The 22181-nt window shown below is 35.9% G+C and overlaps 1 protein-coding gene across 1 annotated transcript; it reads right to left on the reverse strand.

The window, feature by feature from the left end:
- Positions 1-19677: 19677 nt before the first annotated feature.
- LOC136811012 (uncharacterized) lies at positions 19678-22109 on the reverse strand. The gene is made up of 3 exons (XM_067067616.1): positions 21965-22109; positions 21118-21583; positions 19678-20328 (listed from the first exon to the last, which is right to left on the reverse strand). The coding sequence occupies exons 1-3, from the start codon at positions 22052-22054 to the stop codon at positions 19757-19759; spliced, it is 1128 nt and encodes a 375-aa protein (XP_066923717.1). The 5' UTR covers positions 22055-22109; the 3' UTR covers positions 19678-19756.
- Between the last annotated feature and the right edge of the window lie 72 nt (positions 22110-22181).

Consider the following 22181-nt stretch of genomic DNA (forward strand, 5'->3'; position numbering starts at 1 on the left):
TTTTCCGATTGAATAATGGTTATTTAGTTGAGAACAACGACTAGTATAGTTTTATCAGCTTCAAATAAAAAGTAGATTGGTCGTCATGCAACATTTTACGTCACACTCTATCTTATTGTATTATCTTTATAGGATGCCGCGTGCCTTTGATAATTCTTGTTTGTCTTGTTCGTCTGATCCAGTTTTAAGGGATGCGTAGGAGTGAAGGTTATCTGATATTCCGATGGCGGATTGGCGGCCGCCCGCGTTAAAGCTTTAAAGGAGCGGGCCAATTACCCATCGGAGAGGAATGATGGCCAGTTTTTGATGTGCTGAATCCCCAGTCGGGCTCAACTACCCTTGCGCGTAAAGGTAAAAAATATTTCTGTTGAACCCGCCAATCCCCGAAAACGAGGGCTGGATTACCAGACCTCCCACTGCAAAATCCTTGACGCAGTCTTGCAGAATTCCGTAATCTTAACCTTCCAGATGTAAATTTCTGCATCTGGAAGCCAGATAAGAGTAAAGGTGGAATCTCAGTCTTGACCTTGTATTCAGAGAAGCTTATTTAGCAAGAAACAGCATAGCATTTTCGCGTAGCCTAGACTTAATTTTGCTTTCACTAAATCTTTAGCTTTAAATTCTTAGAATGCGTTAAAATCAGTATTTACTTATTGTAGTAATATATTCATGAAATGCGATGCTTAGATTTTCGCCTGTTTTGGTCAAAGTCCATTTTTTGTTTTTAGAGAAAATGTAGCTTATCATTTTCCAATCCCCTTTTTGAAAATAATTTTATGAGAATTATATTGTAGAGAAAATAGTCTTATCTATTTTGCAATACGGACTTCCTTCTTCCTTGGATAAAAACATGATAAGAATGTGACGAATTTGTAAAATAAATCAACAAACACAACTTGTTGGATAACAACTTGAATTTTAAATAAACAAATGTTTGTGTAATTTAAAATTGGAAAGTAAAATCGTGTATCTATATAAAGCCTTTTTTTACTAATACCACCCGGGTACCACCCATTCTTTTCGAATGCCAACACCTCCACCATCAGAGAAGGCACAAATAAAATGAGAATGCAATACTTTCTACTGGTATTCCTCATCAAATTTAAGTTAAAATTTAATTTCACCCAGTTCATATATAATATCCCAAAGCCAAATTAAAAACCCAAAGTGTCCATTAACGCTGTCATGTGGTCTCATTTAATAACAAGATATTCTCACCAAGTTACTGAAACAGAGTGGTTTAACTAGGAAATTTAGCCTCATGTACACTATTAAAAGCTACATGTTTGAAGGGCAAAACACCCAGGGGGGGCAGCTGGGTAAAAGGACCGACGGGTATGTGCGGGTCCTAAGGGTACCTTTTCCAATATGTTTAAAATGCACTGTAAGGGTGAGAAAAACTAGAGATGCACTGTAAGGGTAGAAATTTCAGAAAATTCTTGAACAATCTAGATATTTTGACCAAAAATGCTATAATTTTGACCATTCTTTGCACGAAAGGGATCGAAAATTTAGGGGGAAATGCACTCTAAGGGTATGATTTTCACTTATTTTTGCTGCACTGTAAGGGTGCGATTTTAAAAGCCCATTTTTGGCCCGCACATACCGTCAGTCCGCAAACCCAGTGCCCCCGGGGGGGGGGTACTACCCTTGTCGACCGACGGGGGTGCTCCGCTGAGGTTCGAAAAATGGACCCTACGTGGGACTCGAAATTTGCGAAAAAAGTGACCCTGAATGGGACTGAAATTCCATAATTTTCTACTTTTTCCCCAAATTTTCCAAAAATAGGCACCCTACGAGGGACTGATTTTTCTATTTTGGTCTTTTTGCGACCCTACCTGGGACTCGCGGAGGTTGAAAAAGGTACCCTGACCAGCGCCCTGACCAGCGGAGCATCCCCGTAACCCATTTTGCCCTAGTACCCCTCCGGGCCAGTGCCCCCCCCCCCGGGGGCAAAACAGTACCTATACGAGTTGTAATACAGCTACAACAAAACACAAAATCCAATAATCTTTCAAACTACATTCAAAGCCAACCACATGTTTACACTTTTGGACAAAGCTCATGTACTGAGCAAATTCGAAATTGAAACATTAAACTTTCAGCAAACTTACCTAAACCACAACATCCCACGAAAAGAAAAATAGTATGCCTACTCGATACAACCCGTACAATTAAACGAAATTCAATTCTCCCTCAATGTTAAAATACTTAAGAAATCCACTCGTATAGATTGTTGGTTATTTATTAGCTTAGTTTTCTTCTAGTTTATTAATCAGAATGCTAATCTTCCAAGAAAACGATGATTAATTTTAGGGAAATAGATTTTTATTTTGCATACTCTTGTGAAAATCGAATAATTAATGCGATAAAAATTAAAAAGAATATATTTTTAGATATACATTTTTTAACTGGCTAACATAAATAGACTCTTTCATTGATAATAGGGAAACGAAACAAAAATGTCAATAAATCAAATTTAAAATTAAAACCACAATACAAAGCAGAACGTCCAACGTCTCGAAAGGTATTGATTGTGACCCACCTAGCTAAAAGTAATTGAGATTTCACCAACAAAACTCCCCCAATGTTACCATGATAAAACAATAGAATGAAAACCGTCCGTTGCGCATCACCGGGCTACCATTTAACCAGATAAGAGTAAGTGACAAGAATGCGCAAGCTGACAAAATTTAATGGATGATATTGCCGCCAATGAATGTAAACAAAGATGTACACCCGTGTGTCACAGACTCAATCTACAATGGGAAATCAGCCAAAAAGTTCTTCCTTGTGAGGAAATGGATTTGAATTTAAAAAAACCCACCTAAAACAAAGATATTATCCATGCCCTAATGCATTTTATCTCCTTTGCAGATCTCCGAGGAAAACTTACTGTACAAACATAAGATTTACTTGTTCAACGTTTGTTTCAGATTGATTGAAAAAGACGGCCAAACATTCGAATATCCTTTGCAACTCTCCAGAAACTTTTTTTCCAAAATCATCCACTACCATAGAAAACTTTTTGCCTTTAACTAACTTAAAAGCAAAATATTACAGTTGCATAGTTATGATAATAGAAATAAAATTCCCCTGAACAATCATGTCAAAACAAGTCAACCCATTATTGATTTTTTACTTTTGACGTATATTAGCTTATGAAAACAAAAGTATACTTTTCTGTAAAACCGTTCTATCATGTTGCAATATGTCATCTCTGCACGCGTCCTTCTTATCGAAAGATCTGCAAATAAAATCAGCTAAGACGATTCCGTCCTTCCTCTCATGACTATACAACCTATACAATAAACCCATATTGTTCATTGTCAATTTTTTAGCGCCACTCTCTGCTTGAATGATCTTTACTTTTCTCAAATATTAAACAACCCTCAAATAATCATTGATACTAAAAAATGTATACAGTTGACTCTCGCTAATTCGAACTCGGATGGGAAATCTTATTTTGTTCGAATTACAGAGAGATTCAAATTATAGAAAGTACCTTAGAGGGTTTCTCCTTGACGCAGACTGGAAACAAGTTCATTACAGAAAGATTCGAATAATGGACGCTCGAATAAGCAAGTGTTGAGCAAGACTGACTGCCGCGACCCTTCCTTGTAATATCCCTCAGCTGTAGTCGTAAAGCCCCTTGTAACATCCAAAAACCATGGAACTTTCTAATCAGTGAGCCTAGAAATATGGGATGAGTTTGAGGAAGAATCGATTCCACTGGTGATAATTGTTTGGTCAGATTTTCCAGTAAGAAGGAACGGCCCACACAGATCTTTAACAAAATGCTGTACTGGAGGATAGTCCAAGACTACTATCTAAATGTGAAAATCAGAGTTTTTTCCTTGGTATAGTCTCATCAGCTCCCGATGTGTTTTCTCGACAGACATGAACGACGCAAACCTCTCGCAACATACTCCACGCGAAATAAAGCTTTACAGACCTATCTATTATCAACCATGAAACTTTTTTACTTCAATTTCCAAATTTTTCTTTCTTTTCCTTTACGACGTTACGTATTACATTGATTGCAACGTCGTTTTACGAAAACAATCTTGTTCTCAGAGATTTCACAAAGAGTATCCTTTCCGATCATAAAGGATCAGTTTCCCTTCATGAATGATATTTCCGTCAATTATAAAAGCCTAAATCAAATGGCACAGCTGGAACGCCATATTTAGCTCTATTCACAATTTCTCCATTCCCGCTCAACTGGAAAACTCGAAAATTCAGAATTTTTTCATCCTCGGTAGGAAAAACCCTTACAATGCCAGCCTCACTAAAAATATTAAATTTCATTCCATTCCCAAGTGAAAATGCAATGGAAAAATTACACTTAAAAACATCCTGAACAGGGAATGAAAAAATTTTCTCACTATGGAAAAATTTCCATCAAGGCACCGAGACAGGGGTGTATAGTATCGTCAAAATTGAACACCTATGTTCCGGCGAGGACTTTTTTAATTATGGGGGATATGAAATGAAGAACTAAAGTCCAATGGGAAATAAATTTTCCCTTTAAATCCAACTCGCCAAATATGCAAAAACTCCGTCTCGAACAAGAACAACCGAGCTGCACTCCCATGAACCATAGTCATTATAAAAAACCCCGGTCTGGCAATGTATTGTTTTGGCTCTTTGTTCAATTTTCTTTTGTTAGAAACAAAAGACAAGTTACGATTTGCAAATCTCCTCTTGGGATTGGTCTATTTTCTAATCACATGATCAAAAAGTTTGCAAAATAAATCGATTTTGTTACGTAAACTTGAATCAACAGTAGACACCCAAGACTTTACCCTAAAACAGCCTAATGTACATTAAATGTTTTATTTTTACATAAGTGTTCCCATTTCATATCAGGTCAGTGTCTGCCTATTGTTATATTATGCTGATATAAGCAGAAAGTTTTGTTTCTTTTCCTCTTTCTGACCAATCTTGCTCCACATCCGTGTCAGTCCAATGCGAAAAAGCTTATTTGAATGTGAATTAAAATTGATGAGTAAGGTAAACGATATCACTCTTGCTTAAAAACAAAACCTTTATTAATCATAGAATCTAAAATTCGATTACAAATGTTTCAATGTGTGTGATTTTCTAAGAAAGCAGAATTGCTGAAAGTTGACAGCTTTGATCATACCTTGTTAATCCAATACTCTATTATAAAACAATGTCTTTTTTTTTAATCTTTCAGCAGATATTAGACGTAACTCGATAAAAAATTATCAGGTTATCTATCCGAAAATTAAAATCACGTGATGATGAAAGGAACATGTCTATGTTAATGTCTACAGTATTGAATTATATTTTAAAGGGACATAACAGTAATTGCGAAATTTGTAGACAAACTGTATGCAGCGGATACAAAATCAAAACAAATGTCACATGTCAAAATAACAAATCAAACCAAATATGGCTAATTGTGATTGTTCAATTGTTTTACAAGTTTGTTTTGGACACGTGATTTTAATTGTTCTCTTTAATGACACGTGGTTCGCACAATGTCCCCACAATGTTTACATTTTACTACTATTTATGTCCCTTTAAAACACTTGGTCGAAAAAATTTGACTTTGTCGGGGCCTATGCGCGCAATTATCAATCGACGATTCCAGGCTAAAATCGAACTACCTGTCTTTCTAATGTGCGCATGCGTAAGAAAAAAACACATATAATTAATACCTCCAACTTATATGGTCAAATGTTTCTTTCTTAATTAGTAGAAAAAAGTTTAAAGTAATTAAATCTTTATTGCTCGCCCGACTCGAGTCTATACATCGAAAAAATTCGCTCCTGTTGTATGGCAATTCTGCAGCGGAAAAATACCATGCTGACAGTGCCAACACTGCTGGGCCTATACGCCGCTTAGGCTTTCTTGTTTGTATATAAAATTCCACTTCCCACGCACAGATTCTCCTGAACTTTCCGGGATTTTCTGGAATAACCGGTATGATATTGGGAAGGGTCTTTTTCTTATGATTATTTACGAAATTGCCTAACTTTCCGAAGGTCATTTTTCATCTACCGAAAGTCCTGATCTTTTACCGATGATAGAAAAGTGGTGGTAGTGGAACCTTAGTGCGGGAAATGGAATGTTATGCAAAACTACGGCGTACATCGAAACACTTTACATCGAAATTATTCTTTAACTAATGGAATCTTGCCATCGGGGGATGGCATGTTTGTTAGCTAAATTTAGCAAAATGGGTGCCAGCTATGTGCGAGCCATAAGAGTCACTTTTTCACACCCTGGAAAGTCTCTCAAAGGGATACAAGAACCATTAAAAGCAAATAGAGTCTCTGTAAGGGTCTAAAGCTCACGAAATCGAAATTTCCTCTCTCAAAGGGTCGTGATTTTCAAAAATTTGACCAAAAATCGAGTGAAAATCAATAAAAATTTTGAGAAAAGTCTCTCTAAGGGTCCCAAAAATGTCCATTTTTTCTCTCTCATTTTGGGAAAAGTCTCTCTATGGGTCCCCCAAAACGCAATTTTTTTCTCTCTCTAAGGGTCGATTTTCGATTTTTTGGCTCGGACATATACACATCTCAAAAACCTAGAACTCCCCAGGGCTATTGTTTCAAATGACCAATATCTTACAAAACCTCTAGCTCATTCCTCTAGCATACACATAAACTCATACCTTTATCATGAAAAATTGCAGTTTGTTTCTTCTTTGGAATATCAAACAGAGCTTTGAATACGAAAATAGTTTTCCGCAATAAATTTGGCAAAAATCTTGTAATTTTTTTTAGGCCTAAAAAAATATTACGAAATAATACTTCCCTGCAAGTAGAATTCATAACACTCTATGCAATCGCGTATTGCTGTTATTCAAAAAATCTGCCATAACTTTCCTACTAAATAGAGCCCCTGATTCAATAGTGAAAAACAAACTTTGGGTTGAATAGAAAATCAGGAAGTTTGACGTATGCTTATATGGGGTATAGTCATAAACATTTTAATATGACTCGAAATATTCCATGCGATTTAACAAGACCCCGTTGAGAAAACTGCAAATAAGGCGTTGCAAAGTGCAAAAAATCAATCTGAATAGGTTGAATCTTATACTATGGTTGAATCAATAAAAGAATCGGTTGGAAAATTGATAAACAGAAATATTTTTTTGCAAAATTCAAAAGACTAATAATGTCCCTGGATTCGAACAGTTTTCCCTGTAACGTCAGTCTTTGGCCAATAAAAGGTTTTGCCATCAGGCCTTAGCAGCGGACCCCACTCGCGAAAAAGTCTTCAAATACATTCAAATTTCGAATGAAATTCATGTGGTTGCGTCCTAGAAAAGTTGTCACGGAACAGCAAGACAGCTTATGGAAGGAATAAGTTTTCCCGACCGACCTATCAGAGGGTCAGGGTTATTTCACTGAACGAGCCAAGACACGAAAGATAAATCTAAGGCTCTTTGAAACTTTTATCAATTTGACCAGAGATTTTGGCTAAATTTCAGCCCCAACAAATGTGATGTCGAGTTTGATAGTGCCAGGCCTGGTGGAAACAACCGTTAAAAAGTGAGGAGTCTGAAGGCTTAAAATGAGAAAAAATTCGCTAAAATTTGGGACGAAAAATCTAATTTGCTCAAAGGTGGGGAGGCTGAAGTCTCCCCAGTCTCCCCGCTTACGCCGGGCCTGGGTACAAGAAAGAAATGAGCCTCGTGTACTTAAAACTCAAAAAAATACATCAGCCGTTATAAACATGAACCAGAGCTTTATAAAGACAAAATACAAGTTAGACTCCAGAAAAAAATTGAATATGGGGGTAGAGGATATAATTTTTTTTAGAAAGTTACCCCCCCCCCAGACAACAGATATCACCTCCAAGACAAACATCAGTTGACCCTCGGGACATTCAAAATCACCCATAATCAGAGATTGGATTTTTTACTATCCCCCGGACAAAATATCCAATATATTCTCCCATCCCCATGTGCGAAAGATTTCTGGAAAAGCCCATTACTGAAATTAAATACCTGATAACCAGGAGGTGTGTACGTTACACAATGATTTGAGATTTCAAACCATGACCATTCCCAACCAATTCTTTGCTTAATTATACTTAGTAGAACCAAATTAACACTATTATCTCAAAAACCCCAAATTTTCCCTATTTCGTATTACACAAATATTAGTTTAAATTATATTATTTTTATGTTATGTTTTATGTTATTTAGAACCTGTAATAAGAAATTGTGAAAATAAAAAGGAACCGATTATTTAAGAATTTGAATAAAATATTTGTAAAGTATCCAACATTTTTGAACTTTACTGTCTCTTTCTCTTCTATTATAAATTTTGAAAGGTCTGCCCTATTTTTATGATTTCGTAACTAACTTCTAAATTCTATTAAATTACCGCCAAGCATGTTCAAGCTACATACAAAAGAAGATGGCCTTTGTTTAAGCCCCGGGGGGGGGGGGGGTACTAGGTTTGCGAGGTGACGGGTATGTCCGAGCCGAAAATCGAAAATCGACCCTTTGAGAGACAAAATTTTGGTGATTTTGGGACCCTTTGAGAGACTTTTTTCCTAAATTTTGGTCCATTTTTTCCAAATTTTGGTTTGATTTTCACCAAATTTTGGTCAAAATTCTTGGAAATCGTGACCCTTTGAGAGAGAAATTTTTGATTTTTGTGATTTTGGGACCCTTTCAGAGACTAACTTTTGAATTTGTACCCCTTTGAGAGACTTTTGAGGAATGAAAAAAGGTACCCTTATGGCTCGCACATACCCGGCACCCATTTTGCCTAAGTACCCCCCCCCCCCCCGGGGTTTAAGCAATTGAAACTTGAATCTTTGGCTGGGATTTCGCAATGTCGTTTAATTCACCTATTGAAAGTGCAAAAGAATTCAAATTTTAATAAATTTTGAATTTTAGGAAAAAAGGAAAAAACATTTACTTCGCCTTGTTATATGTAATACCCCCTGTGTCAGAGACCCGGTGAAAACACTGCCCCACTGGAACATTTGGCCAAAATTTCACCCCCGGTGGGAAATACCCTCAGTTTCAACGGGAAAATTGACTTTGTGTTCCTCTCCATTTAGAATTCAATGGAAAATGCACCTGAAAAACACTTGATTTTTAACTCCGAACAATACAATTATGGTGATCAATATATATATTTTTATCCTCGTTGTAGAAGAGAGCTCCACACAAGGTCTGTGACAGACTTGATGAAATTCATATTCAGTACTGCACCCTCAGAGCTGGGAATTTTTGGTCGAAAATCATCAAAGATTTAGAATATTTTATCACAAATATTTTATTCACACAAGATTTTTACAATCCAGAGTTTTCTTACCATTTTAGGAGTGTGATTTTTTTCGTGCCTTTCGTGCCTTCGTGCCCTTCGTGCCTTTTGAAAAAAAGTTCGTGCCTTTCGAAAAAAAGTTCGTGCCTTTGAAAAAAAAGTTCGTGCCTTTCGAAAAAAAGTTCGTGCCATTCGAAAAAAAGTTCGTGCCTTTCGAAAAAAAGTTCGTGCCTTTTGAAAAAAAGTTCGTGCCTTTCGAAAAAAAGTTCGTGCCTTTCGAAAAAAAGTTCGTGCCTTTTGAAAAAAAGTTCGTGCCTTTTGAAAAAAAGTTCGTGCTTTTGAAAAAAAAGTTCGTGCCTTTTGAAAAAAGTTCGTGCCTTTTGAAAAAAGTTCGTGCCTTTGAAAAAAAGTTCGTGCCTTTGAAAAAAAGTTCGTTGCCTTTTGAAAAAGTTCGTGCCTTTTGAAAAAAAGTTCGTGCCTTTTGAAAAAAAGTTCGTGCTTTTGAAAAAATTTCGTGCCTTTTGAAAAAAGTTCGTGCCTTTGAAAAAAAGTTCGTGCCTTTGAAAAAAAGTTCGTGCCTTTGAAAAAAAGTTCGTCCCTTTTGCACACAGACTCAACGTATAACGTTTTATAATATACAAACTATGTTATATCATTGTATCAAAATAGCATATTATACGGACGATAGCATCGTCTACTAGTTCTTTCACTTCTTCTTTGCATCCGCGCTAATTTGCACGCGTTTGTTGACTTCTCAAACCCGACAATTCATGTATATCCTTTTTTGTCTTTCCTGTCTTTTCAAAACAAAACATTCGAATCTTGAAATAAACATTCGAAAGCGCATTCGTTAATATGCAATGTCTTCTTTTTTTTCTCATTTGTGTAATTCATGTAATTATTTTTCTTAATAATCAAAAGTTAGTTATGAATTTTTATCCCGGGGGGGGGGGGCACTTATATTATATAATCTGGCCTACGTCATGTGCCGCGCTTAAGGGTGTGGGTTTTCGGCATCCCAAATGCACTGTAAGGGTGTGTTTCTGTGAGATTGCACTGCAGCACTGCAAGGGTGGAATTTTAAAACAAATTCAAAATAATTGTTAAAAAGAAAGGTTTTTACTTCTCGTTTGTTTGAAAAAGTTTCTATTGTCTGATAATTACAGCTGACAAGAATAATTCTCTCCGTTTTTCTTTGAAACAGAAAATTTCCCGAGCTTCTTCTTTCACGGAGATTTACAGCTGAGAAATATAGTGCACTATACCGACTATAAAAGAGTTGAGTAAATCCCCGGGGGGGGTACTTAGGCAAAAATGGGTGCTGGGTATGTGCGTGCCTTAAGGGTAGGGTTTTTCACCCTCCCAAAGTCTCTCTAAGGGTTACCAAAACAACAAAAGTCAAAATCAGTCTCTCTAAGGGTCGGTTTTTTCACAAACTCGGGTCAAAGAAAAGTGAAAAGTCAAAAAAGTGAGAACATTTTTAAAAAAAGTGAGAACATTTTTAAAAAAAGTGAGAAATTTTTTCAAAAATTAGAGAAATTTTTCGAAAATTGGAGAAATTCTTTTAAAAATCGAATTTCTTTGGCCCATTATAGAAATTTTTTGTGAAAAAGTCTCTCTAAGGGTTGGGTTTTTCTACACTGAGTCTCTCTAAGGGTCACCTTTTCACCAAAATTCAGTCTCTCTAAGGGTAAGGGTCCAGAGGTCTGGCACGCACATACCCGACACCCATCAATCCTAGTACCCCCCCCGGGAGTAAATCAAGAGAAAATGCACTGAAAGGGAACCTTTTCAACCATATTGAACTGCACTGTAAGGGTACGATTTTGAAAAAGCAGATTTTGCGCGGCACATACCGTCGTTTCGAAATCGAGTGCCCCCCCCCGGGGTTTTTATGAATTATGAATTTCAAAGACAAAAAGCAGCTGAAATTTGTTTAAAAAAAAAAGTATACCCTGCTCGCCAAAACTACTTATATGATTTAAAGGCGTTCTAATAAAAAAGTGTATGTAGTTTAAATCACCACCCTTCTAAGTTTTTTTAACCTCATGAAGCTTCTGGTTATTTTTTTTGTCATTAACTATTTTCAAAAGGCACGAACTTTTTTTCGAAAGGCACGAACTTTTTTCAAAGGCACGAACTTTTTTCAAAGGCACGAACTTTTTTCAAAAGGCACGAACTTTTTTCGAAAGGCACGAACTTTTTTCAAAAGGCACGAACTTTTTTCAAAAGGCACGAACTTTTTTCAAAGGGCACGAACTTTTTTTTATAAGGCACGAACTTTTTTTCAAAAGGCACGAACTTTTTTTCGAAAGGCACAAACTTTTTTTCGAAAAGCACGAACTTTTTTTCAAAAGGCACGAACTTTTTTTCGAAAGGCACGTACTTTTTTTTCAAAGGCACGAACTTTTTTTCGAAAGGCACGAACTTTTTTTCTAAAGGCACGAACTTTTTTTCAAAGGCACGAACTTTTTTTCAAAAGGCACGAAGGGCACGAAGGCACGCAAGGCACGAAAAAAATCACACTCCCATTTTAGTAAATCGCAATCAATTAACATTTTGTAATTTATGAGTATGAAAACATTCGGGATCAATGATCGAGCTGCTCCTTCGGGGTTCATCGGTTTTCCCAACCTACGTAAAATGGCGGAGGCACAACCTCGTCTTATGCCCTAATCTCTTTTGAAGAAGAGATTAGCTCTGGGGGCGATGGATAAAAGGGGCTCACGGTTCGAATCCCCGCTCCTTCCAATGTTCCGTTCAGATCATAGATAGCTGAGCCGGCTGGATTTGAACTTCGTGAAAACAATCAAAGACTTTCTAAAAGCCCTAGATTACTGGGCTATAAAATATCGTAAAATATCACGTAAAATATCGACTCCATATACATTTCTATCGCTTGTATCAGGCGATTTTCTGAAATTATTAACCTTCGATAAAACCATACCCAGCTGGCACACAACGCTGTTTCAACGTTCATCTAACGTTATATGGACGTTGTGAACGTTAGATAAACGTCGAAAAAACGTTGCGTGCCAGCTGGGTAATGTGTAAAGAAAAGTTTTTGAAGAATCCTAAAAATAATCCTAAAAATCAATATTGGGGATACTGTCTAAACTTAAAGTTTTCCTAAAGACTAAACAAGCGAAACACAGCACATCCAGTTTCTAACCCAGCTGGCACCCAACGTTGTTTCAACGTTAATCTAACTTTGAATGGACGTTGTGAACGTTAGATAAACTTTGAAAGTGTGCCAACTCGGAAAGCGAAGATGAAAAACAAACATGTAGAACAGAAATGAAATCAAAAGAATGAGGGATAAAAAACTCAAAAGACAAGAAAAATTGATATTCTATGCCTTTATATGGATATATCGAAACTTAAAACAGCTTATAAACAATCAGGCTCCTGTATTAACACAAATAGTCTGCAATTTGATAAATGGTTTGTTCCCAGAGCTTGAAAGGAGGTCAAGCTGCTCAAAATGTTTTCGTTTTTCTTTTTTGTTTAGTTCTCATGGGAAAAGATGTTCCAAATACAAGAGCTCGCTAAGTTAGGGGGTTCAGGGAATACCCGATTCATCAGTCCACTTTTTTTTCCAAATTCTGACAAACTATCTGATGAACGAGAGCTGGAAAACCGCTACTGATAATTTCTTTAGAATCAAACATTTTCGTCAAAAATTCCGGAAATTCCGGAAATTCCTAAGCTCCAATATATTTTCTAAATTTCTGTCATCATCAACGGAACTAGATTACAAAAAAGTTTGAGTTATGGCCCAGTTATGGAGACTCTATCGCTTAAAAACTCATTTTATTAGCCAATTTATCAGTCAGTCAGTCAGTCAGTCGGTCAGTCAGTCGGTCAGTTTTGGTTTGATATTTGCTTAATCAAATTTGTTTTGTTATAAATATAAAGGATCAATAATTTCACGAATTTTTTTCCTTTTTTCTTTTTGAATTTTAAATTTTTGGAAAAAAGTCATCTTAAAATGCGTTCTTACGGTATTCTTAGGCTAGGACCCAACCCAGCCTAACTCTAGCATGTAATACACACCTTGAGCACAATATGGTATTTTTGTGTTTTAGCATTACTGGAAGAAAATTGGCAATTTACAGGTAAAATACTCTAAGAGTAAGAATCGGCATTCTTAGGTTCATTTGCTATATTTCCATGATGGTGTTATTCTTATAGCATATTTATAATTTTTGGCCAATTCGATCATGAATATTCTCGTGTAACTACACTGGCCAAAAGTAATGGAATTCCTCACTTTTTGGTATGAATTCACAAGTCCCCCCCCCTTTACCCCCCTTATGCAATGTTGAATTTCAGTCCAATTTGACTCAGCAACATTGTAGAGAGAGGAAGGGGGAGAGGAGCCATAAAAACAGTAGAATAAGTGGAATTCCATTTACTTTTGGCCAGGATTGTAGAGAAAACTACAATTAACTTTTTCGTAAACAAGCAATCATCATATAACGATACATGTCAAACAACTTTCGTGACACATTCACGCGGAGTATTCACTACAGGCTTCAAGAATTCAATTTTTTTCTATATGTGAAATTTTTTGAAAGAATTCATCAGAAACCCTCTGGGCAACGTAGGCGATGCTTCGATTTTTTCCCATAAAGAAACTAAGTCTTTCATTGGATTAACCAGTGGTACAATATCTTGCATCAGCTGTCACTCTGTCACGGATACTTTTGTTCTCCCATGAGTTGAAGTTCTTTTCTATCATATACTGTTTGTATCATTTAACAAGTACACGTTTTTTTATAAGAACACCCTATATAAGAACATAAGGCTTCGATGGCCAAAATTAAGAACACGTTAATAACGTTTTAAGGCTTTGTGGACTTGAAAACACCCTATTTCTTAGGAACATGGACAAAAATACTAAAAAAATGGCGAAAATAAAAACATGTTAAGAACATTTTTGGGCTCAAAACTCAAAAAGGTTAAGAACATCCAAAGGCTTCAAAAATTTTGGATGTTCTTATAAAAAATGTGTAGATGATTGAGAAGACGGTTATAATAACATTTGCTTGGGCAATTGTTGTATAAGGGCCATTCACATGATTCACGTAGCGATAGCAACGAGCATCCGTGTATGAAAACGTCCATTCAATTTTCATCTAATTTTTAATAATTTTGAAAATTGAAAATTGATTCAATTCCATTTTCATCAATTTTCAATTTTTTTTAAATTGAAAATTAATTCTTTCGCTCCAATTTTCAATTTCAAAGATTCAAAATTATTATTGAAAATTGAATTTCGATTCATTTTTTGATTTCTTATCTCGTTTCATTTTCCCGGTATTTTTAAACCACTCTTTGCCCTAAGGGGAATGGGACTACTGGAGAGGCCTAGTAACTAAATACGTATTTTTTCTATTGTTTGCTTGGGGTCTAGAACAATAGAACGTTGTTTCTTATTGTTTGATTTTCATCGATTGTTATTTTGTTCAAAAAGACTTCACGAATAAGACAGTTGTTTAACAGTAGTTGAGATGGAGTACGACCGCGTTAAGATGTTGGTGTTGGCTGGCAAAACTTATGCAGAAATTTCAAAAATATTGACATCTGAAGCACCTGCTACGAATGGTTTATCAACAAGATCTGTGAGGAGATTTTGCAATGACAATAACATAGACAAGAAGAGTTTATTTGGAAAGGAGAAATTGGATGAACTCGTCGAGAAAGAGATTTTAACGGTATGAACTAAATTTGAATTGCGCTCTTTAGTTTAGATAGAATGCTTGGTTACTTCACATTTTGAAACTAAAGTATAACCGGGTTAAGTATCTTTGAAAAAAATGGTGAAAATCTTGTGAACAAAAATAAACCTTCTAGGCAATTAAGACTTGTAACTTTAGTCCTGGTTGCAAAAATGTATTTAATTTTCATATTTATATTCAATAGGTTGGAAAAAGCTACGGTCGTAAGATGATGACAGGTGTGCTCCGGAGCAAAAACATACAGGTATGTGAAGGGAAGATTGGTGAATCGCTAAAGAGGTTGGATCCTGATTCACAACGTCAGCGAGAAGTGACAGCTGGTCGATCACTAAATCCAAAATGCTATAATGCTGAATATTTTGGTCACAAGATTCATATCGATCAAAATGAGAAACTTGTGATGTTTGGCGTAACTCATGTTATGGCTCGAGATGGCTATTCTGGGATGATTGTTGCTTATTCAACCATGCCAATAAAAAACAACTTAACGATTTATGAAGAAATTTATAAAAGAACAGTTTTGAAGTATGGTTTATGGGATCAAGTTCGAGTTGACGGGGGTAAAGAATTTCTTTTGATTTGTTATATTCAAGAAATTATGAGAGACCAGCGACGAAATTCATCGATAGTCCCTTATAAAACAACTAAGTCTACCGAAAATAACATCATAGAGAGAATGTGGGTTGAAGTCAATAGCCGAATCAATTACCCTTTGAAAAAAGCACTGAATTAATTTATTCAAGATGGAAGCATAGATTTCTCTTCCCAATTAACCAGATTTGCAGTTTCTTGGATAACCTGTCGTGTTTCTCGCGTTGGATTGGAACGTTTTGTCGAGGCTTGGAACCATCACTCAATACCGAAGAAAGGTCAACCAATTGAACTGATGCAGACAAAGAACAGAGCCTCTCCAGTGACGCACATGCTTAGCAAAGAAGAAGCTGCTGACCATTACGAGAGTGTAGCTGGCAAATCCTTGACACGTGTAAATGGTTTCGGTACTGATCCATTATCGCAATGTGCTGAGTTGAGTAAACGCAGAGAGTCAGAAGTGTTGAAAAGGTGCTGTTTTGAAACGATCTTTTCAGATATACAACAGGATAACACATGTTCTTTTTTATTTTGTATTCAGCATTTCATTTTTGTTTCCAATGCGCTGTTAAATACTTATTGATGAAATATATTCTAATATATTGTGCAAAATATATATTGATGAGTAGTTTACATGAGATTTTCGACATTTATTTTGATTCTCAATAAGCCGACGGATAGTAGAGACAAAACTTCCAGATTTTACGGGAAACTTTTTTTCAAAGTTGAGATATTTAGATTTCCAATTTTTGACTCCGGCTTGAAAACAATAGAATCTAAATGTGCAGTACACATTCTTATAGGTAGCCAATTTGCTAAGGGTTAGACCCCCCAAAAATAAGCAACCCTGAGGCACAAAATCCAAACTAGCAACTTTTTTCCTTTTTTCCAGCAAAGAAAATACAATTACGAAATTCTTCTATATATTAATAGCGGTGCTTTGTGTGTCTGTGTGTCACCACTTTCGTTTTCGCTTTGTTTGTGTTTTAAAATTATGACTTTTAGTCTTTTGCTCCACAAATTTGTTCTATTGGATTCGCGCCATTTGCAAAAGATCGGATAGAGCTTGGTTTAGACTTTGTTTTGAAATTTAAGGCCCATCTACATTTAGTAATTTTAATTTCTGCCCAGACATGCCTTTTTCTCTCTTCTTTTGTTTTAAATGTTTTCGAATGTATTTGACGATCGTATTTATCAATGACATTCGAATTCTTTTCAAAACAAAACAATTTCATTTCATTAGAAAGGAATATTTCAAAAGTAAATCAAAACATACTCTTGTCTCCCGAATAGACAGGGGGTCCGAATAAGCAGGGGGGTAGGAAAATTTTCTAAATTCTAATAAGCGGGGGGATATGGAATAAGAGGGGGTAATTTGAAGACAGAATTTTTTAAAACTGATATCAATTTTAACAACAAAAAAGAAACTTTAACAATTAAACACGTAAAATAAGAACCAATACTAACAAAAAGGAAAATTTTAACAAGTTTAAGGTTTATCTATGTAATAAAATATTGAATTATTCGAGTTTAATTAGCGGGGGGGGGGGGTGAATTTTTGTTCTCCTACCAATAAGCGCGGGGGACGTCTATTCGGGAGACAAGAGTAAAAATCAAAAAGTTTATGGACAACAACAGCATTCAAAGGGCGATATAAAGCATAAGAAAAAATTAGTTCACTGGTTCTTTCTTCTTATAAAAATATTCAAGTCGTTGTTACTGTTAAAAGGTATGTACGTCAATTTTTATGTATAAATTCGAAAAGTTACGACAAGGGTTTAAAAAAAGCAACTTAGAATTGTCTTATTTTATTTCAATCAGATTAAAACAACCTTCCCACTTTTTCCTGAAAAATTGTCATTTAAACTGGACGGCATATTTAACGCGAGCGAAGCGAGAAAAATAACTACCTGCAGAGTCGTTTCAAACGACACTGGTACAGTAAACGATGCTTTTTCTGATAACTTTTGACTTAAACAAAAAAATATGTCACGGGGGGACAGTACACGATCCAAATATGGTTAAAAGATAAAGAGTTAAACGTTGTAGAGATTTCTTTTTTTTATTTGATCGCTTTTTTAAGCCAGCTTCAACATCCAAAGGACTTTTAGTGCGTTCAGCTACAGCTTAACCGGCGTGCGACGCCGGGTACCGGCTAGTAGTTTTTAAATTGTTATATTCTTTTATCTGGTTACACGCCGTTAACAACAATTTTATAAAGGTTGAAGGCGAAAATTTTGCTACAGTTGACCCTTGCTAATTCGAATCTGAATGGGGAAAACTTTATTGTTCGAATTGCAGAGATATTCGTATATAGAAAATTAGAATTAAGAAGTCTTTTGACATGTTCCTTAAAAGCAGATTCAGGATGGACTGGTAAAAATTTGGAAAATGATCATTTCTTTCAGAAAATTCAAAATAATTCAAACCTTTTCACTGTAAAAATAAAGATAAAAAATGGGGGTTTAAATAAATAAATTTCTAGAGAATTTTTTCAAATTCTGAGGCTGTACAGGGCGCCAAGAATTTCAAAATTATTTTTTAACAGGCGAGTTATCATGAAAATGACGTCATGAGTTTTTCTAATAATGTTTCTATTTAGCCACACCCAATATCTCAAAGTCGTCACTCGATCAAGTATTTTGTGTTCACTCTACTTTGGATAATGTCTTTTTTACAAACACTCAATTTCCATTGTTTTCGATAGTTGAAAGAATTCGACGAATAAGTCGTTAGTGATTATCCAAAGTAGATTTAACACACTATAAAAAGATACCTTATCGGGGAAAAAATGTCGGAGTTTTATTTAGTCGGGGTTTTAATTCGTCAGGGAAAATTTCGTCACCTAGAGGCATTTTCGTCACTTTTCCCCGACCAAAATTAAAATTTAGTCATTTCAAATGAATTCGTTTCCTTCACTAGCTCGAAAAAAGATCTTGTAAATCGACGTTTAAAGCACTATGTTTTGTAAGTTGTAATTCAGGGTGTAAAAATTTGGATTTAATTTTTGGTTGTTGGAGCATAAAAATTTAGGTAAAAGTTTTGGTCGGGGATAAAAAAATCAGGTAAAAGTTTTGGTCGGGTGATAAAATGTCGTCAGGGAAAAATTTCGTCACCCCCTCAAAATTTTCGTCGCTTTCCCCCGACATCTTTTTTGCCCGATAGTTATCCAATTTTTGAAAATTGCAATAAACAGTGATCAAAGCAGTTTTTTTGTGTGAGACGGAAAATTTCCTAATATAGATATTTTGGTATACAGTGACACCCGCACGCCCCAACATGGTTGGGGCCGAGGGCCAGAAAATTTTCAAATTTTTACCCCATGGATTGTCTAGAAAGGCACTAAAGTTTGTTAAAACACTCAAAATTTTCTTAAAATGCTGACATACAGCGAAAATATACTAAAAAGATTGAAAAATAAACATATCCAAAATGTAAAATCAGCCATAAACACAGTTTTAATACGAGATATCTTTCTGATGGAATTATTCTAGAGAATAAAGTCACTACACGCTTTTTTTTATGAGAATACTTTCTATAAGAATATCAGGGTGAAAATGGGCCAAATCGTAAGAATACCTCCAGGGTGACTTTCACAGATTTTGATAAGAACATAGTCATTTTCTATTTGGTAACAAAAAGTAAGAATACATTAAGAATATTTCACCCTCAATTTCGGCAAATTCTTAAGAATACTTGACCCTCAGCCAAAGTACACTATTCTTATAAAAAAAAGCGTGTATTTCTTGCTAAATAACCATTTCTAACCGAGACGGAAAACTTTGACAACAATTTCTGTGAGACGGAAATCCATCTGAGACGGAAGAACTTTATCACTGAATGAAATCAATACATTTAGCTTTAACTGAGGTCATCAATTTTGGGAACTCCGAATTTTTAGAAGTAAAAAATCAACTAGAATTATATAACTCTTTAAAATTCGATTACAAATCATTTAAAAGAATACTTTTTAGCCTCATTTTACACGAAACATACCCACCCCATCAGATCCAACCCTATAATATGATGAGACGAGACAGAGATATGCTTTGAGAGAAGAGAACATCTTTCAGGGATATAACTTTTTAAAACTTTCTTTTTTACAACTTAGAAATAGTATAAAATCTTCAAAACTATTTCAATGAGTTTATCGAATTACTCAGGAACCACGACTGGCAAGGTGTCATCAAATCCATCGTCATTTTCGTTATCAGCATCTTCTGTGTCAGAGAGATTTTCCATGATCAAAATTTGGTCAATTAACTCGTCGAATCCACGTAATCTAAAAGATTGCGCCACACCTCGGGGGCATCGGCATTTCGGACAAGACTTGGATGACAAACAATTGGAGCCAGCGTAGTGGCGATCAGAGCATGACTGACAGCTTACCAATGTACCACACTGTTGGCAACCCATTGGTTGCCGGGCTGGAAATCGTTGGCAGATGCAACATGTGAACGCCTCTTCTAGAGCTTTTAGATAGGAAACGGGGAACTTGTGTTTGAATGCAAGAGATTTGTAGCTCTTGAGCAAACGTTTAACTTCGGAAAGCTCAGATAACAAACTGTTTGTTGGATCTCTGTCTTCACTGCTTGAATTGTTGGTACGTCTGCGTTTACGAAGTGTCACTGCAGGGCTTGAATCGAACTCGAGTGATCTATGTCGATCCATTTCTTCTCTATCGACAGCAAAAACCTTCCGGGAACCAACTTTCCAGAACGTTATCCCTGAAAAGAGTATAAATTGCAAGGTTATAACTTGACGCAAAATTATTTTAGGCAGATGCGATAAAATCCCAGGGGACATTGGGTTTGACAACTGACGGTATGTCTGTCAAAATCGCACCCTTAAAAAATACTAAACCAAAGTTTCAGAAAATTACTTTGAAAATACTTTAATGTCAGAAATTCTCGCGTCCAGAAAGTTTCGCCAATCAGGCCATTATACGCGAAATTTCGCGTGTTTCGATGGAATTCAATTTCGCGAATTAGCAAGAATTCATCTTGCTGGAATTCTTTTTCGCGACATTTTGCATGTTCTAATAAGCAAAAAATAATCAAGAAAATCTGAAGACCGTGTCTCGTGGGAATTAATTTTCGCGAATTAGCCGCGACCATTTAATTTCGCGAATTGAGGGGTTATTCTGGACGCAAAAAATTTCTGACATTAAAGTATCCTTAACATACTTTACTTTTTCGAGACTAGCCCTTAATACAAACATTAAAATAAAACTTTCAAGACGTCTACATACACAATGGTATTAACTAAAGAGCGACTTCTGTCTCAAAGTCTCGATTTTAGTCGAAGAACTCAATCGAATCAGTTCTCATAAAAATCTGTCAACCTATCCTAGATGTGTTCTTAGGTTATTCTTACGACTTGGCCAATTTTCAACTTGATATTCTTGTGTAGAGGATATTCTTATTAAAAAAGCCTTTACATTGTTACATTTTCCACTTAAGCTCTTTTCAAAATGGAATAAGGTGGGTCTGAGAAAAGAAAAGCTTTTTACTAACCTCTGGTTCCTTCCTGGTCTGGTATAGTGATTCCATCGGGACCCACAAGAACAATATCTTCAACGTCACTAACTTCATTGTTAACCACTTCGAGGATATAACGAACGTTGGCCTGATCCTCTGAGTAAAGTTTTACGTGTACGATTGTGTTGTGGAAATGCACATTTGCTGGCTTTCCGTTTTCTCCTACATCTGCTCTCACCACTCTGACTGAAGCCAATACTTTTCGTGTGATTCGCGATATGGACACTGGTGACGACTGTCTTATGGGGGTAGATGCTTGTGATGTTGCCGGTGACGAACTGGTGGATGGTTGTGGTTGACTTGCTTGGTTTCCACTGATGCCACTGATACATACAGTGAATGTAGTTTTGTCTGGGTAGTCTCCGAGCTCGAAAACTCCCTCATTATTAATAAATTCAGCACTTGACCCGAATTTCAAGAAGATGCCACTGGTGTCAGCAATCTGAAAAATAAATAAAATTTGATATTTAAAAAGAAGATTAAAACCAGCATTGGGTCATTCCTATAAGAGTTCTGGAAAGTAATTCTGTTCTACAGACAGTTTGGTTTCAGAATAGAATTTTTCTATCGATTGATCTTGAAAAATTACTATAAGCCCTAGTGACCTAGACATGCTACCATGCTCAACTTGATACAATATGTTTTTACTCCAAAAATTCTCTGATATTTTTTAGGATTAATTACTAAAACAATTTGAAGCTCTAAGATTACGAGTCAAATAAATTATTTCATGGTTTGTGAAAAAAAGGGATTTCCCTGATACAGCATTTGAAATTATTGAAGCAAAACATCACGGTAGGAATATGGAAGAGACAAAACTTACTTGAAAGGATCTCCCAATGTTTTGCGGAATGACTTGAGAAATCCTGAGTTTAACTTCTGCAGCACCATAGCATAGTGTAAAGACTTTCATCCTAAAAGTTTTCGCACACCTTTCACTTCAAGTGTTAACTGTAGATGGTGAAAATTTCGCGTAGCTGCTAAATAAATTTCTAATTTTTTTAACAATAGCTTTTGAGATCACGTGGGTTTGTCAGATG

Source organism: Clytia hemisphaerica, unplaced genomic scaffold (genome assembly GCF_902728285.1).
Source record: "Clytia hemisphaerica strain Z4C2 unplaced genomic scaffold, Clytia hemisphaerica genome assembly, whole genome shotgun sequence".
In the NCBI taxonomy this organism is placed as follows: domain Eukaryota; kingdom Metazoa; phylum Cnidaria; class Hydrozoa; order Leptothecata; family Clytiidae; genus Clytia; species Clytia hemisphaerica.

What these genes read in the sequence shown, in the direction of transcription:
- LOC136811012 (XM_067067616.1), bottom strand. Translation starts at nt 22,054, where the DNA reads ATGAAAGTCTTTACACTATGCTATGGTGCTGCAGAAGTTAAACTCAGG. An exon ending in ACATTGGGAGATCCTTTCAA is followed by an intron (nt 21,584 to 21,964) that starts GTAAGTTTTGTC and finishes TTTATTTTTCAG; the next exon opens with ATTGCTGACACCAGTGGCAT. An exon ending in AGACCAGGAAGGAACCAGAG is followed by an intron (nt 20,329 to 21,117) that starts GTTAGTAAAAAG and finishes TACTCTTTTCAG; the next exon opens with GGATAACGTTCTGGAAAGTT.